Source organism: Homarus americanus, unplaced genomic scaffold, assembly GCF_018991925.1.
Source record: "Homarus americanus isolate GMGI-L3 unplaced genomic scaffold, GMGI_Hamer_2.0 scaffold2759, whole genome shotgun sequence".
In the NCBI taxonomy this organism is placed as follows: Eukaryota; Metazoa; Arthropoda; class Malacostraca; order Decapoda; family Nephropidae; genus Homarus; species Homarus americanus.
The window spans coordinates 209372-227886 of NW_024748710.1; the positions used below are offsets into that span (position 1 = coordinate 209372).

Consider the following 18515-nt stretch of genomic DNA (forward strand, 5'->3'; position numbering starts at 1 on the left):
ATAAAACAACACTCACCACATTATTAAGAACAAGCCTGGTCGTCATTACTACATGTCTCCTTCGAGGCTAAGGGGACTCTTGAAGGTGGAGTGGTGACGTCACTCTGACTCCCACACAACTTCTGTGGCATCTCAATACAGGTTCACGACAACACAGACAAAGCACTTTACAGTCACAAAAAAACATAACAAAAATCACTTCGCAGTCACCAAAACAGAGTACTGATGATATGTAACAACACCGACACTGACCGATGATCATTGAATTACACGATTGCAGCCAGGTGGAATCACCAGGGAGCAAAGCTTGGTACATACTGTAGTGCACTGGGTGGTCAAATGGCGGTGCACTACAGTACCAAGCTCTGTTCTTTGGTGATGCCACATGGCCGCAATAGTGTAATTCAATGATTATAATCAGTCAGTATCAATGTTGCTACTTATCGATGCTTTTTTTTTAACCTTACAGTGAGAGGACATCACTAACATTCACTTTGTACTGTACAGTATGTACTCTGTACATACTTGTGAACAATAGTCTGAGTCAGTATGAATGGCGACATACTTTGAAGCGAGAACCAACTAAGGGAAAACTTACCTGACAGATCCAGGATTGGCACTGGCTAGGGCTGTTAATGTCAGGTCCTGCCCCTCCTCTACATCCACCACCCCTGATGGTGCCCACAACCATACAGGCCCGTCTGTACCAAGAGCAATTGGCGAGGAAATTGTTAAATATAAGTGGTTAATAATTGTACATGGTTGTACATTACTGTATGTACCTGTAGTCTAATGTACAGTACTTGCTTGTATACACAGTACTCTAATACTTTGTCCTCATTGCCCCTGGTTGGTGATTAATACAAACTCTGGTCAGCTTACCAGCCAGTCATTGATTAAATTATTTACTCCTTTAGTATTTCTGTGCATCAGCATCTAAAATCTCTAATCATGTAAGTTAAGTCATTCATACACAAGACAGTAGTTATTAAGAGTGGTGGACGATATTTCTTTTAGTGTGGGAACTGGGAAGTGAGAATAGCGATAACATGGGAGGCGAGAAAGATTGTAACTAACAGGAAAATATGAAAGATTAAAAATTACATGGGAGATGAGAAAGATTAACAATAACATGGGAAGAGAGAAAGATTAATAATAACATGGGAAATGAGACAGAGTAACAATAACATGGGCGGTGAGGAAGACTAAAAATAACACAAGAGGAGAATAATATACTGTATAAAAAAAACATGGGAGAAGAGTGAATAATAATGATGTGGGAGGCAATAGAGTTGTCCTGTACTTTCATACTAACAGGTGACGTTGAGAGTAATGTTGGTAGCTACGATCACTCCAAGTCCATTGTCTGCCTCACAGGTGAAGATTTGTCCATTATCCTCTGCTGTTGTCTGCACCTTTATCGTCGACCTGGCGATCAGGAAAGGATTTTTATCTTCAATCTACACATAAAAACAAACTAAACTACTGTATATTGATAGTTCTTCAATCAACGTGTCAGTGACTTATGTAATACAAGTTTTTAAACAAACAAGAAAAATTTCAGTGATTTTTAAATAACAAAACAAAGAAATGTATTTGCGAGATAAATTCTTGTCGGGTTACTTCTTCCATAATCAGTTAAGATAAATTTGTTTTGGGAACAATTCGACCTACCCCAGACATCAGATGAACCAGCCAATCTGAAGATGAAGACATATAATGCTCTCTAGTACTTTGCACACACTATGCTAGTCAAAAGCACTGGCCTGTAATTGTTCTTACAGTGGTGATCTTCCTGTTGGAACATAGGACTCACACACAAGCCATTTTCTAGTTGCTGAGGACCATTTTTTTTGTTCAGGCATCTGCAGAACAGTATTTCAAGATGCTCGGCAAGCTTGTAGCACAACTCTCACGACACTTTGGGATGTACACTATCACGCCAAGGCTCTATTGAACCTTGAGCTTTGACAATTTTGTTCAAATTAGACTCGCTATACGTCCCGATTTTGACCTCTTGACCCGGGACTCCCAGCCGGTTTATAATTATGACCTGGGAGTCAAAAATGCTATGAACTGTACGAAATATCATGAGAATTTTCTGGTGCAGTATGGTGGTTTACAGGGTAGCTTAGAATGTATTACAAGGTACTGGAAAAGTACCCTCTCAGTGGCATTCTCAACAATCCTTTCCTGTATCATGAGGGTTGGTTGTATATGCGTCCAGTACCTGTCAACCTCAAGTCTGTTTCGGGTGACTGTATCTGGCTATACACATTCTCAAACCACTGCGTGCCATTTTCAAGTCTCAGATCTGATGCGCTCACAAGTGTCTTTAATTCAGAAATGTAACGTCAAAAGGCATCCCAACTTAGCATATTTACAGTTAAGTAATTATAGTCCATGCAATTTTCTGTCAAATCTTATTACATATACAGTAATGTCAATATTACGGTTTCAGTCAGTTCGTATCACACTTACGATTGGTATTACAGTATAAAACACTTATGGAATTCTTTCACAATGCAAGGACATCGAAAAAGAATGCCTTTTTAGTATCAACATTTGGACATTCTTTTTCGAAAACACCGTTTCTATCCATTTATAGAATACAATGTGGTCATTAAACTTTTCATAAGGGTTCATTGAGTGTCAAGTGAAATGTAACCTAATCCAATGTAATTAACTTAATCAAACTTAACACATCCTGATTCCTGACCAAACCTAGCCTAACCCCCTAAGGTAAGCTGGGGTTCCTAATCGTCAAGTGATCCAATCCCTCTGCTTGTATTTCTTAAATGGTTCATTTAAATTATATCACCGGTGGACGGAAATAAAGTCACAGGAAAAAAAGGGGCACAGGAAAAAGTCACAAGTTTGGCTCGGAAAAAAGTCACAAGAAAAAAGCCACATTTTATTTAAATACTATTAACAATTAAAGTTATAAAATAGGCTAGGTTAGGTTAGGTTAGGTTCTGTCTTTTCCTGTGACTTTTCCTGTGGCTTTTTTCCTGTATTATTATTATTATTATTATTATTATTATTATTATTATTATTATTATAATAATAATAATAATAATTAATAAAAATTACAATAAAATTTGAAGATAAAATAATAATAATAACCATGAATAAATGCAAAAAAAAATCAAGAGTAAGAAACGATATACATTGCGTATTTGTGTTGTCAATAGTAAAAGAAACAAAAACCCTGCAGGTGTGTGTAAATGAGACAAAGTCAGATCAGTAACCTGGGACTTGGTCACAATTTTCGTGATGCCATATGGCAGCAGAGTCTACCATTAGACAACACATTATGCTTCCAATATCTTCCCAGGCGGTAGTACCTCCCTGTTTGATAGCTGCCTACTGTTGTCATAAGACAATAACATCATATTAACTTATTTGCATATTAAATTGTTTATTACCAAACAACTGATGAAATAATTCTTAATAATTGCCATAACACTCCCTGGGGCCAGCAATAAAAAAAATCCAATATTGATAAAATTTTTCCAGCGATATCCAATTTGAGTTTGTGACGGGAGGGCGAACACAGCTTGAACTAGCTTTGGGCCGCCTGTACCGTAGCCTCCAAACACACGGAAGCTTCAAAAACACTCTCGTGCCGACTATGAACTTCTAAATTGCGTAATTGACTCCATAAAGAAATAAAAGAACAAGTAATGTTTGTCATTTATTCAGTACTAAGATAAAATCGCCATAAGTTATGTGGAACTTCTCAACTGGTGGCCAGAGTTTATAACAACACAATTGACCGTGAAACATTCCGATCAAAACTTTTAATCGACATCGGACACAACAGGTTGTGTTCCAGCCTTGACCCTGACCAAGGAATGTTATTTGGGAAGATCGAGAGAGCACTCCAATGGACGAATGTATTCGCCCCAGAATGTGGCGCAACCAAGCGGCCGTGATGTATAAACGCTGTGGTTATACTATTCAGCTGTCACCGGTTGAATATTGAATAGCCTGGTAGTCGACGCAGCCGGGACGGCTACATAGACAGCCAGGCTAGGCTATTCAGCCGTAAACCCATAAGCCGTCACCGGTTGAATAGCTTGGTTGTCAACGCAGCCGAGTCGTGAACCCATCGCCATGTGGGTCATAGGAGAATTTTAGTATTGACATCTCGGGACAGGACAGGATTACCGGAAACTGGGCCTCAACTGACATGGTCAGATCGGTGTACAGCTAGACAGACGTCAAAATGAAGTGACAGATATACAAAGACAAGTAAGGGGTTATCCAATGGCGCCAAACATAAGGTATACCTTTATGTCGCGGAAAAGAGAATGCGTTAATTTGGACGGCAGGTCCGTCATCGACCAGGCGGCTAGCGTCTGAGATTGGGATGCAGTATAGGCGGATTCTTGGTCGCCCCAAAACGCATAACTAGTTATGCTATCTATTGTGCATCTCTACTGCGCACCCAAAGTTTTGCCTTTGGCAAAACTTCTTCAGAGTTGATATGCCCTCAAAAGCCCACCCGGGCACAGGTCACTGACCCACATTGGGGCCTGGGGGGCGAAAATGTAATAATAATAATTAATTAATAAAAGAAAAAAACATTAAAAAATAAATAAATAAAAAAATAAAAAAAATAAAAAATAAATAAACAAACAATAAATATAATAAAAAAAAAAAAAAAAAAAAAAAAAAAAAAAAAAAAAAAAAATAATAAAACTAATAAAAAAAAAAAACAATAACAAAAATAATAAAAATAATAATAATAAAATAATACTAATACTAATACTAATACTACTAATACTAATACTACTAATACTAATACTACTAATACTAATACTACTAATAATACTAATACTAATATTAATACTAATAATAATAATAATAATAATAACATTAATTAGATAGTAAATAAAATTTATAATAAAAAAAAAAAAATGATAATATAACATCACTGTAATAATAATAATAATAATAAAGAACTATAAAGAAAAAAATAATTCAATAGTGAGAGACGATATATGTATGTTGTGTTGTCAAAGTAAGAGATACAATTGAGACCCTGCAATTGTGTGTAAATGTGGCAGAAAGACAGATCAGCAACCTGGGACTTGGTCACAATTTTCGTGATGCCATATGGCAGCAGGGTCTACCATTAGACAACACATTATGCTTCCAGGCTATTCAACCGGTGACGAATGAATAGCCACTGCGATGTTTAAAACAAATTAAACCCATTGCGCATTACATGATGCTGTGCGATAACGCCAGATTTTTTTCTAAAAAAAACCTATTTATATATACTCAGTGGGTTATTGACATTCAACTTTAGATATCCAGGAATAATTTATCAAAGCAACACATTGATTATCTTGTAGAGAAAGACAATCATTTGTCTATTTAAGTCGGCAAATAATTACCATGTAAGGCACAATGGGCTTTATGTTTTTATACACAGTGGCCGCTTGGCGGAGCCACATTCGGGGGTGAAAACCTTCGCCTAGAGTCAGGGATTCTACCTTCACTCATTGGAGTGTGATAGAATCCTTGCTCTGACAAACTCTCCACATAACTTCGGGTCACAGATCCAGGCCTTCCAAACTTAGATCACAAACAGACAGACACATACGTCAACATGACAGAGATCGTTGTACAAGGTCAATTAACGCAATTTAGAAAATATATAATTTAGAGGGCAAATTAGACGTGTAATTCGTCGTTGTTGAGATTACTGCAGCAAATATTACGTTTGGTCCATTACGTGAGTGTGTTGTTGTGCAGTGAATGAATTTTCCCAGCAAATTCCTCGAGATCAAACGAGTTTATTGTGTTAAGTATAAAGCGTCTATCTCACTCACACACACACACACACACACACACACACACATATGCGTAAAAATATCTATTAACATTAGAATGTAACCAAACTTAATTGGATTTTGCTTTTCACGGAAATAGGCTCGTTTTGATGAACATATAATCCGATTTATTTATCACATTCACGAAAAGACAAATACCAATCAGGAATAACTATTGTTCACAATGGTTCCTTTAGTTAAGTGGGTGACACTAAACACGGCGACACTTCACCTAAATGTATTACATCCTCACACCTTTGTCAACTTTAACTTTGATGCTTAATTTTATTTTTTACATGACATACTGTAGTGGAGATGAACTACTAATGATGCTTTTATGATTCGTGTTTTGCTTCCGTTGATAGTTATCTCATTTTTTGTTTACGTTATCTCACCTTCTTCATTAGGTTTACAAATCAGATTCCCCAGTTTATTATTGTGCTAACGCCAAGGTATTGATGACGTCACGGGTACAGTCGGTGTTATATTTTGATAATTTTTTTTGGGGGGGGGGGGGGGGGGGCAGCCAATACTTCAACGTTGTATTTGTTCAAGTACCACATCAAGACCTTTGTGGCTCATAGATGAACCTCTATTGGAGACGCTCGGATTCTGGGCCCAGGCCTCAGTTCCATGTGTCTCAGTCAAAAGAAAACTTTAATCATTTCCTCCGAGTCCAAGGTGAAACAATTGTTATTTCCCCTACATCTGAAGGAGAGTTTCTAGTTGGGTAAACATTTCCTGTGCCTCATAAGGAGTTTGAGACGGTAAAATATTTCCGACATCTTAACAGTTTCAGGCAGAATCGAAATTCCTCAAGTGTGTAAATTTTTAGTCAATATTCACACAAGAAATGTAAACTTTCAGCATGTACATACATCAGGTTGTTTCAGCAGATACAATACACATGAAGGAAGTCCACTGTGTATGAGACTGCCTCATTGTCAGATGTATCTACAGATCCCCAAACTAGCGTATTAAACCAAAGGAGCTTAAGAGCCGAATTGACAACGTAACAGCGCTAAACCCTGGCCACCTCCTTGTCCTGGGGGACTTTAACTATGGCGACATCGACTGGAGAAATGGAACCACGCCAAAAAACCTAAATAATCCCGTAACTCTTTTTGTAGAAACTGAGGGACAACATGTTAAAGATCTACCTCACTACAGAGGGGAACAAACACCTAAACCGCTGGACCTCATCATAACTAACGAGGAGGATATGGTGGCCAAGCTGGAACACCTAGCCCCCAGTCACCACATAACGTTGTCCTTCAGATTTAACTGTTACTGTACTTGGTTCATGACAAAAACAGGTCGAGGTTCAAATATTACAAAGAAAATTAATACGGGATGAGGGAGGAGATGAGGGGTATCCACTGGCCTGACTTATTAAGATATAAGAACGCAGACACTACGCTTAATAACATCGCCAGTAAAGTTAACCTCATTATCGATAAATATACACATTATACAGTATACCCAAGACCAAACCCAGTGCATTCAGGGAGACTTACACATGAACCATGCGACGGTCGACAAGGTTAAGAAGAAAACTTAGGATTTCAAGACGTGGGTTAGGACAATTATTATTATTACAGGTATTATATATATATTTTTTTAAGGGGATTACCCCACCCGGGCACAGGTCACTGACCCACATCGGGGCCTGGGGGCGGAAATATTATTATTATTATTATTATAATAATAATAATAATAATAATAATAATAATAATAATAATAATAATAATAATAATAATAATAATAATAATAATAATAAAGAAATACAAAATGAAAAAAATCAAAAGTGAGAAACAATATATGTGTGTTGTGTTGTCAAAGTAAGAGAAACAATTGAGACCCTGCAGGTGTGTGTAAGTGAGGCAGAAAGTCAGATCAGCAACCTGGGACTTGGTCACAATTTTCGTGATGCCATATGGCAGCAGGGTCTACCATTAGACAACACATTATGCTTCCAATATCTTCCAGTTTGATTTTATTCCTACCTGATCTCCAGTAATTACCTCCACCCACCTGGTGATGGTGCCACCGTAGAGGCCGGGAGAGTGTGTGAGGGTGGGGCGAGTCACAAGTGTCATCTGAGAGTGCCAAGTGATGGTGGAGGGAGGCACACTGGAGGTGGTCTCACAGGTCAGCGTTGCCACCTGGCCCTCTGACACCCTGGGGGGATTAACCCACCCTGACACCTTCCATGCCGCAACTGTCAGGGAGAACATATTAGTAAGGAGTGGGGGAGAAAATGGTATGGGGGGAGGGAGAAGTGATGGAAATTATGGTATGGATGGTATAATATCTTTAACCTTTGGCTTCGATACATCTTGGTGAATAGACTATTACAACTTGCCTGATCTCTTCCTCAGTAATTTGTTGTTCATTTATAGAATGTTGAAATTATTAAGTACGCACACTTAAAATCATCCAGTGTGCTAACTATTACTATTATTACTATTGCTACTGTTACTACTGCTACTACTACTATTTTTTATATGGCCTCCAGCCTCCCCCAATAGCCATATCTTCACCATCATTTTATTACCTTAATATTAAATATCCTAATACATAAGTAGCTATCCTAGCTGTGTTGAGTTGGTGGAGCCGCAGACCTATGCAGCATTCAGTGACTGTAGCCTCATAGTCAATATCTGCAACTGCTGTCGGCTTTGGGACCGATGCTCTCGTTCCCCTGAGGCACAGCAAAGCCGACCGAAGGAGAGAGAAGGACAGTCGATATCTCATCCAGGCTGTAACATAACTTCTGGGCTGCTGCTTCTGTTCGGATATCACCTTCGCGAGTCTGGCATAGAAGCATCTTGCACTTGGTCCCATCCCACCAGAGGTTATGAACACTAGAGGAGTGAAGCTGCTTTGATCAACGTTCTGAATTCTCTCCCCGTATGCCCTTATCTTGTCGTTCTCGTTCCTCCTGTGTGCAGCATCGAGAGCTAAGTTATGGTGACATGCGGCCATGGGATAAAAATCCTGATGTCGAAGAAGGCTCACTGTCCCCGTGTCCAGAATCCTCGAGCACTGACGTCAACACGGGCTTCGTTGGATGTGTTTGAAGTCCTATGTTGGAAAATCTCACCATCCAATGGAAGGAGGGTCGGTTCTACCCTGACATCACGGCAGTTATCCTTCAACATATTTGCTATGAGATCCCTTACTTCGTCATGCCTCATGCATATGAAGCCCCCTTTCTTGCACACCATGGCGTGATCGACGTCATAGAAAGAGCCACACATGCATTGGGAGGGCAAACCTTCTACTGGCCTACCGTACCTTAGAGCATTGGCATCTGTAAATTCTTGTCTACTACTGTTACTACCAAGACTACTACTACCGTTACTCTCACCACTACTACTAGGTACTACTACTACTAGTATACTGTTACTCCCACCTCTACTACTTCTACTGTTATTACTGCTGTTACTACTGCTGTTACTACTGCTACTACAACTGCTGTTACTACTGCTGTTACTACTGCTACTACAACTGCTGTTACTACTTCTGTTACTACTGTTACTTTGCTACTACTACTGCTGCTACTACTACTGTTACTACTGCCGTTACTACGATTGTTACTACTACAACAGGCAGGGACACATTAACTATAAGGCTAATAGGGCTGTAGCATGAGCTCCTCGTGATATTTAGGTCCTCGAGTTTAGGCCTTAATGTGTGTTTCTTTCACGTAAATCTTTGTTACAAGTTGGTAAAGTAAACGACTTTTATTATGGATTATTAAGGCTCTACCGTTATTATTTTCAAATATATACAGTACATAATATACGGTAGTACAGGTCCTTTCCTCTTATAAGCCTTAGGCCCCTCACAACCTTAATCTGGCCCTGACTACAGGGTGATTTTTTTATTCGAGAACCCTAAATAATTCCCATACACTAAAAACTACACGTGTTAGTACCCTAATGTGTGTAAATATAGCCTAATGTTACAGAAAGACGTTACATGATGCCGAGAGTTACCAGGGGTCACGTGACCCGTCAGTGGCGTTTAACGGATTTCACTCAGTCACGCCATAGCGGCCACTGTGTTTGTTGTGTTGTGAGCGCCATGACGTGACTGAGTGAAAACCGTTAAACGCCTCACAAACAGTGAGGCACAGAGGTGAGGGCTAGGGGAGGGAGGAAAGGAGGTACATAGGTGAGGGCAAGGGAAGGGAGGGAGTACACAGGTGAGGGCTGGGGGAGGGGGGTACAGGTGAGTGCTGTGGGGGGGACACAGGGGTGAGGGCTGGGGGAGGTACACAGGTGAGGGCTGTGGGGAGGTACACAGGTGAGGGCTGGGGGAGGGGATGCAGGAGGCACACAGGTGATGGCTGGGGGAGGGAGGGAGGCACACAGGTGAGAGCTGGGAGAGAGGGGGAGGGAGTAAACAAGGAGGGGGGGCTGGGGGGGAGGAGGGAGGTGCACAGGTGAGGGGTGGGGGGAGGGAGGGAGAAACAGAGGTGAGGGCTAGGGGGTGGGGGGAGGCACACAGGTGAGGGCAAGGAAGGGAGGGAGTACACAGGTGAGGGCTGGGGGGAGGAGGGGAGGGAGGTATATAGGTGAGGGCTGAAAGAGGGAGGGAGGTACACAGATGAGGGCTGGGGGGAGGGAAGGAGGCACAGGTGGGGGCAGGGGGAGGGGGGAGGTACAGAGGTGAAGGCTGAGGAAGGGATGGAGGAAGGTACATAGGGTGAGGGCTGAGGGGGAGGGCAGCACAGGTGAGGGCTGGGGAGAGGGAGGAGGGAGGGAGGAGGTACATAGGGTGAGGGCTGAAGGAGGGTGGCACACAGGTGAAGGCTGGGGAAGGGAGGAACGGAGGTACACAGGTAAGGGCTGGGGGGAGGGAGGTGCACAGGTGAGGACTGGGGGGAGGGAGGTGCACAGGTGAGGGCTGTGGGAGGGAGGAAGGCACACTGGTGAGGGCTGCGGGAGGGAGGTGCACAGGTAAGGGCTGAGGGAGGGAGCGAGGACAAGTGAGGGCTGTGGGAAGGAGGAAGGCACACAGGTGAGGGCGGGACGAGGGAGGGAGGTACACAGGTGAGGGCTAGGGGGAGGGAAGGAGGTACTCGAATAAAAAATCCTCCTACTACTAATACTACTACTATTCCTAATTCTTCTACCACTACTACTACTTCTACCACTACTACTACTAATAATAACAACACCTCAGAACCTAACACATAAATACTACAATAATCCCAAGGAAGCCGTGACCACATCAGCTACACGATAAACTCTCACGTTACAATCTCCGTATAGACTATGGCTGGCGTGCGAGTGTTCAGATTATTATTATTATTATTATTATTATTACAACATTCAACCCAGCTTCCTCCAGGAGTGTAATAAGGAACTCTGGTACAGTATTCACAAGCTCTCCGGGTATACAGAGGAGAATCATTTCCTAATTCAATTTGGTCGGGTTTTTGTTGAGCAGTTTCCGCTATTTTATACTGTATTCGTATTTTGGGCAACGCTAAGTTACCAGACCAGATCAGGACCATTCCAGACCAGACCGAGACCAGACCAAGATCAAGATCAGACCAAGACCAGACCAAGACCATTCCAGACCAGACCAAGACCAGACAAAAGAGAAATTTTCATATAGGAACCCCTGGGTGGATGTTGCTAGGTAATGTTATGGGATGTTTGCATGGGGTAGGGTAGGTTACGTTAGGTGTTAGTTGGATTATGTTAGGCCATGTGTTAGTTGGGTTAGGTTAGGTGTTAGTTGCATTAGGTTAGGTTAGGTCAGGCCAAGCCAGGTCAGGTCAGGTAAGCTCAGGTCAGTTCAGGTTAGAATAAGTGTTCAGTGACAGTAAACATTTCTAACAAAACTGTATCCAAATCTAAAAATATAAATACCAAATCATGCATCACCCCAGAGATTATTTTATCCTTTACTGTAATACAACAAATAATACAAACTAGTGGAGACCCCTTTACCTATTTTACCTTCGGGGGAGAATTAGGGTATTAATTAATTCTATTTCGCCTAGGAGGATTCAAGTGTGGGTGGTCATGGGGTGGTAGTGTGGGTGGGGAGTCATGGGGTGGTAGTGTGGGTGGAGGTGGGTGGTAGTGTGGGTAGGGGTGGGTGGTAGTGTGAGTGAGGGGTTATGTGGGTGGTTATGGGGTGGTAGTGGGGGTGAGTGGTAGTGTGATTCGGGGTGGTGGTGTGTGGGTGGGAGGTGGGTGGGAGGTGGGTGAGTGGTAGTGTGGGTGGTGTGTGGGTGGGGGTGGGTGTGTGTGGGTGGTGGGTGGGAGGTGGTGGTGGTGTGGGTGTGTGTGGGTGGGGGTGGTGGCGTGGGTTGGGGTGTGTGTGGTGGGTGGGTGGTTGTGTGGGTGGGGATGGGTGGTTGTGTGGGTGGTTGTGTGGGTGGGTGGTGGTGGTGGTGTGGTGTGGTTGTGTGGGTGGGGATGGTGGTTGTGTGTGGGTGGGTGGTTGGGGGTGGGTGGTGGTGTGGGTGGGTGGTAGTGTGGGTGTTCATGAGACTGGGGTGGTTGTGTGGGTGGTCACGCGGGCGGCAATGGGGTGGTAATACTCACAGTGCAGGTTAATGGTGGTGTGGGCGGTCATGGGGGTACTCGTGGCTGGGCTGGACACTTGACATGTCACTTCCTGGCCATTATCTGAGGGCGTGAGGTGTAAGACAGCACGCCCCTCAGTCACTCCTTCCTCCACCCCCTTCACCGTCGCCGTCACCTTTTTCCCCGCCTTATACAACCTGTGTCACAACCACAACAACAACCACGTCAATAAGAACGGGTTGTGGTCATACATTGTTATATTATATCATGTGTATGAATTAATTACTTTTGATGGCTGACACAAACTAAACAGATTAATGTGAATGAAATTATCTAATGTGGTTTTAGATTTTATTTGAATAGACTGGTTAGTGATGAAATGATGACTGTTATTGACTTGATGATGAGTGATGGCGAGATGGAAGGATGGATGGCGGGAGGGCTGAGGGAGGGAGTGAGGGAGGTACACAGGTGAGGGCTGTGGGAGGGAGGGAGGTACACAGGTAAGGGCCCGGAGGAAGGAAAGTACCCACGTGAGGGCTGGGGGAGGGTTGCCGCCCCTGGAGGTACACACAACACTCAGCTGGTCGCCTGCCACCAGCTGTCTACCTTCTTCCTCCACCTGAAGGACGGGCCACCTGGGTCGCTCTGTGGGTCAACAATACCTTAACATTATCACCAGTAAGCAGTGTTAAGTTAAGCTTAGGTTAGGTGAGGCAAAATCAGGTCAAGTTAAGTTAGGTTAGCATTAGGGATGATTAATCTCCAGGTGATCCCTTAATAAATCATGCACCCACGGGGTAATTACAATATTGTAACGAGAAAACACAAACAGATTAACACTAAACTCCACTGACTGTATGTTGAGCCGAAGTGATCACCAAGAACACACCATCCTGGATCACTCAAGCTAACGTATACAAATAACATAATTGCCCTGAGACTTTATCGTAACTACAAACGTTCACTTAGCACAAAATAAAATCAATATACAGAATCTCTGGCAAGGTTCTGTAGTATAGTTATGGAGTTGAAGACACTCTTACATCTTGGTTTGGCAGAATGATTCATTTTACGACCCTTTCAGAATCACAACTAGGGTGTGGCTGGCTCACTCATATATAGCGCGCACACACACACACACAAACAGATCTCTGAAACACACACACACACACACAAACAGATCTCTGAAACACACACACACACACAGAGCTCATGTTACAACTCCCAAGTTTTGATGGCAGGATATAAACCCATCTGCACCGGCCGAGTGAACGGTATTGCTCAGGGGATGAAAGGCTTCACATGTGTAGCTGAAGTCAGGGGGTCGCCCAGGCACCAAACACTGTGGCATTTGTAGGCGACACATCCATCATCGAGTGAGCTGGACTACATGCTGTGCCCAGGACTGAATTCTACCACTACTTGTACCAAAACATCTACCATACAGTAACACATGACCATAACATCTACCACACAGCCACCACTACACACCTACCACACCCACCACTACATACCTAACAACCACCACTGCACACCTACCACCACACAACCTCAATATCTACCACACACAGAGCAGGTGGTTGGGAGTCTTGTTTCTGGTGCATTTTAAATCACGTTTACTGATTCGTCTTCATGTGATGTGAATATTTGACTCCGTTGATCTAGTGAAAGTCTGACCAATTCCTACAACACGGCAACATCCAGCAGTTACGCCAGGCTGCCAACCCACTACACTTCTGCTGGTGGTGTGGGTGTTGGTAGTGGTGCAAATAGTGGTGGTGTGGGTGTTGGTAGTGGTGCAAATAGTGGTGGTCGTGGTGGTGTTGGTAGTGGTGAAAATAGTGATGGTCGTGGTGGTGTGGGTGTTGGTAGTGGTGTAAATAGTGGTGGTGGTGTGGTTGTTGGTAGTGGTGCAAATAGTGGTGGTGGTGTGGGGTGACAATGAGTGGGTGTCAAGATGGTGGTTAGTGGTTTAAGTAGTTGTGGTGATGGTGAGGGCACTGATGGTGGTAGTGGTGGTGGTGGTGGTGGTAATGATGGTGGTAGTGGTGGTTCGAGTAGTAATAGTAGTAGTGGTGGTGGTGCAAGTAGTAATAGTGGTGGTGAGTGGTGGTGGTGGTGGAAGTAGTAATAGTAGTATAGTTATAGGTGGTGCAAGTAGTAGTAGTGGCGGTGAAGTAGTAGTGGATGTGAAAAACGTTCAAATATTTTGGGAAGGTTGCCAAGGGCGACGCACCTGACAACAACAACAACAGATAAAGTGTCGTTTTTCCCACACTCAAGCGAGGACTGTCTATGTGTGTGTGTGTGTGTTAAATCAGCGATCGCTTACTGTATTGTACCAAGCCTCACATAACACCGTGTAACCTGAACAACACAATTTAATTATTGGTCTGGGGAGGTCACGTGTCCAGGTGGGCCAGCCTCTAAGTGGTCTCACATATCCCCCTATTAAATAAGTCTTGAGGCTAAAATTTGGTCCAGCTCCTACGGTCACTTAAGGTTAGTTCTGAATCTGGTCCCCCATGGATGCCTTATGGTTCTAGTTTAATGTTTGTTTATGGTTTTGTGTTGACGGAGAGTAATTCAACTACATCTTGGAAGAAATCAAAGGAGAAAGAAAATTGGAAAAAACGAGAGAGAGAGAGAGAGAGAGAGAGAGAGAGAGAGAGAGAGAGAGAGAGAGAGAGAGAGAACACTTATATTCTCACACCACCAGATCCAGAAAAGTGAAACCTCAAAAATAATTTCCATTCCCTAAACCACTGTTTTCGTCTTTGGCAAATTACCTCAGTTAACACGATAAATCTACCCAAACGAGTCATCTTCAGAAAAAACAAACTACCATCAAAAATACAAATAAAAACAAACAAACATACGTGTACCACAAGAGTATTACAAGAACGGGAATAATAATAATACTTGTTTGGTGTTTCTGGGCTGAGTGTACAAGGGCTCGCTACTACATCTCGTTCCCTGTACACGAGGCCCTGAAAGTTGTGTTAAGTGGAGAGTTTCTCAAATACCTGCAGGCGGGACTATCACTGGAGCTGAAGGAATGGGAGTGGTGTGGATGTGGATTGGTGTGGTTGTGTAGTGGTGTGGATGTGGAGTGGTGTGGATGTGGAGTGGTGTGGTTGTGTAGTGGTGTGGTTGTGTAGTGGTGTGGATGTGTAGTGGTGTGGATGTGTAGTGGTGTGGATGTGTAGTGGTGTGGATGTGGAGTGGTGTGGATGTGGGTGGTGTGGATGTGGGTGGTGTGGATGTGTAGTAGTGTGGTGTGTAGTGGTGTGGATGTGTAGTGGTGTGGATGTGTAGTGGTGTGGATGTGTAGTGGTGTGGATGTGTAGTGGTGTGGATGTGTAGTGGTGTGGATGTGTAGTGGTGTGGTGTGTAGTGGATGTGGCAACCTGTGGTTTAATGGTCAGCATGCTAGCCTCGCAAGTGAGCGGACCCGGGTTCGATCCCCGGGCAGTAATTGATAACCTGGATGTTAATCGATTTGCGGATCGTATTCCGGGGTAATGGTTAGCCAGTGCAGTTGGCGATTTGTCCGGTCTTCTCGAACTATTCCTTGACACTAGGTCACTGGTTGTTGTGTTGGCGACAGCTTCTACACCTTAAACAAATTCACGGTGGCCTAGGTGGCCCTTGGACCGGCCATCCTCGTTACACGAAGGGCAACCATTAATATAGATAGTAGTAGTGGTGGCTGTGGTAGGTGTGGTAGGTGTGTAGTGGTGGGTGTGGTAGGTGTGTAGTGGTGGGTGTGATAGGTGTGTAGTGCTGGGTGTGGTAGGTGTGTAGTGGTGGGTGTGGTAGGTGTAGAATGGTGAGTGTGGAGTAATGTGAAGTGGTGGGTGTGTGGTGTGTAATGGTGGGTGTGTGGGTGTGGTGGTGGGTGTGGTGGGTGTGTGGTGGTGGGTGTGGTGGGTGTGTGTGGTGGGTGTGGTGGTGGTGTGGTGTGTGGTGGTGTGTGGTGGTGGTTGGTAAGTGTGTGGTGGTGGGTGTGGTAGGTGTGTAGTGGTGGGTGTGGTGGTGTGTGTGGTGGGTGTGGTAGGTGTGTGTGGTGGGTGTGGTGGGTGTGTGGGTGGGTGTGTGGGTGTGTAGTGGTGGTGTGTGTGTGTGGGTGTGTGTGGGTGTGTGGTGGTGGGTGTGGTGGGTGTGGGGTGGTGTGGTGGGTGTGTGTGGTGGTGGGTGTGGTGGGTGTGTGTGGTGGGTGTGGTGGGTGTGTGGTGGTGGGTGTGGGTGTGTGTGGTGTGTGGTGGGTGGTGGTGGTGTGGTGGTGTGTGAGTGGTGGGTGTGGTAGGTGTGTGTGGTAGGTGTGTGGTGGTGGGTGTGGTGGGTGTGTAGTGTGGGTGTGGTGGGTACGTAGTGGTGGGTGGAAGGAGGGAAGTTACAGCCCATAATGTTATAAAATCTGCCTTGAGGGTCAATATCCACTAGCTAGAGGGATGAGGAGGTGATGCGCGCGCGCACACACACACACATGCGTCCTCCCTCCCTCCCTCCCTCCCTCCCTCTCTCTCTCTCTCTTAGTCAATTTGCTGACGAAGGTAAGGACGTGTTAACTTACTAATGACGGTGAGGTTGTGGGTGCCAGTGAGGGCGTGGTGGGCGGCGGAGTGCGAGGCCAGGCACTGAGCTGTGGCCTCGGGGGAGCTTGACAGGTGGTGCGTCAGCTGGCTAGAGGTCACCCATCCCCCACCCGAGTCCTTCCTTACCACAGCAGCGCCCGTCGATGACACGCTCGACCCTGGCGAACACAGGATGAGAGAGAGAGAGAGAGAGAGAGAGAGAGTTAATCCATTAAACATAATTGTACTAATTTTCAAATAAAACGAAATTAAATGAATCCATATAAACTAAAGTAACTTAATCCCACATAAACTTACCTAACCTAACCTAGATAAGCTAACCTAAGCTAATTTGACCCACATATCCTAAGCTAAACTAACTTATATTGACTTACATCACACTAATCCAGTACCCGAGTCTAACTTACCTAAACAACTATTCCAAAATTATGTTCATTCTAAACTCAAAATCATAAAGACAAAAATTACGGGTATTAATGTAACCTGCAGCCAAAGACGATTTTTCCCCGAATAATATTTCAACGTAAAAATATATTTCAAGAATATGTTTATACCACTGACATATTACACTAACAAATATATTTTGTTTGTATTATATTCTGTATATTTTAACACATCAATCGGAATCTAACCGACCATAATATACTGTAATATAATATAATATAATATAACAAACATATTCTCACTTAACCTAACATATCGTAATTTAACCTAATCTATTACTACACTGTACCTGACTACCCCCCCCCCCCCTTATACATCATTAGTGACTTACCTTGTAGACGCCAGGTGAGGGAGGCGGGAGGGTTGGCAGGTGAGGTCGTACAGGTTAGGGTAAACACCTGATCAGTCACCACCACGGTCGGGCCGGTCACCGTCACCTGCACCGGGGGGTCTGTGAGGGGGCCCAGTAGACGCCTTATTAATATTCACCAACACAATCATGGTCGATAAGGGTCAGATCAGTAATTCATTGTTGGCAAGTGTCTTTACTCATAACACTGTAGAGTTTTCCAGACCAGACACAACGGCTCTCAAAACATCGTCTCAACACTATACCCCTGATATGTACCTATGAAATACTTTACAAGGGAAATACAGTTAGTTTATCAAGTCTGTGTACACATTTTAATCTTCAATAACTTTGCATCTACATAGGATAGAAACAATCTGGAAATGACATATAAAAGGAAAATTTATCAAGCTTTAAAGTATAGTCGTCAAGGGGTTAAATCATCGTCGTCAAGGGGTTAAATCATCGTCGTCAAAGGGTTAAATCATCGTCGTCAAGGGGTTAAATCATCGTTGTCAAGGGGTTAAATCATCGTCGTCAAGGGGTTAAATCATTGTCGTCAAAGGGTTAAATCATCGTCGTCAAGGGGTTAAATCATTGTCGTCAAGGGGTTAAATCATCGTCGTCAAAGGGTTAAATCATCGTCGTCCATGGGTTAAATCATCGTCGTCAAGGGGTTAAATCATCGTCGTCAAAGGGTTAACACAATCACTGTTTA

At 43.7% G+C, this 18515-nt stretch overlaps 1 protein-coding gene across 1 annotated transcript in view; it reads right to left on the reverse strand.

Moving 5' to 3' along the window:
* LOC121880385 (nephrin-like) overlaps positions 1-18515 on the reverse strand; it is an 86896-nt gene that overhangs the window by 37871 nt on the left and 30510 nt on the right. Inside the window, exons 7-13 of the mRNA XM_042387543.1 lie at positions 17780-17899; positions 16983-17162; positions 12937-13051; positions 12422-12600; positions 7881-8067; positions 1316-1428; positions 599-701 (exon numbers count right to left, since the gene is read on the reverse strand). Of these exons, the coding sequence (XP_042243477.1) occupies positions 599-701; positions 1316-1428; positions 7881-8067; positions 12422-12600; positions 12937-13051; positions 16983-17162; positions 17780-17899 (997 nt within the window). The remainder of the gene's footprint in view (positions 1-598; positions 702-1315; positions 1429-7880; positions 8068-12421; positions 12601-12936; positions 13052-16982; positions 17163-17779; positions 17900-18515) is intronic.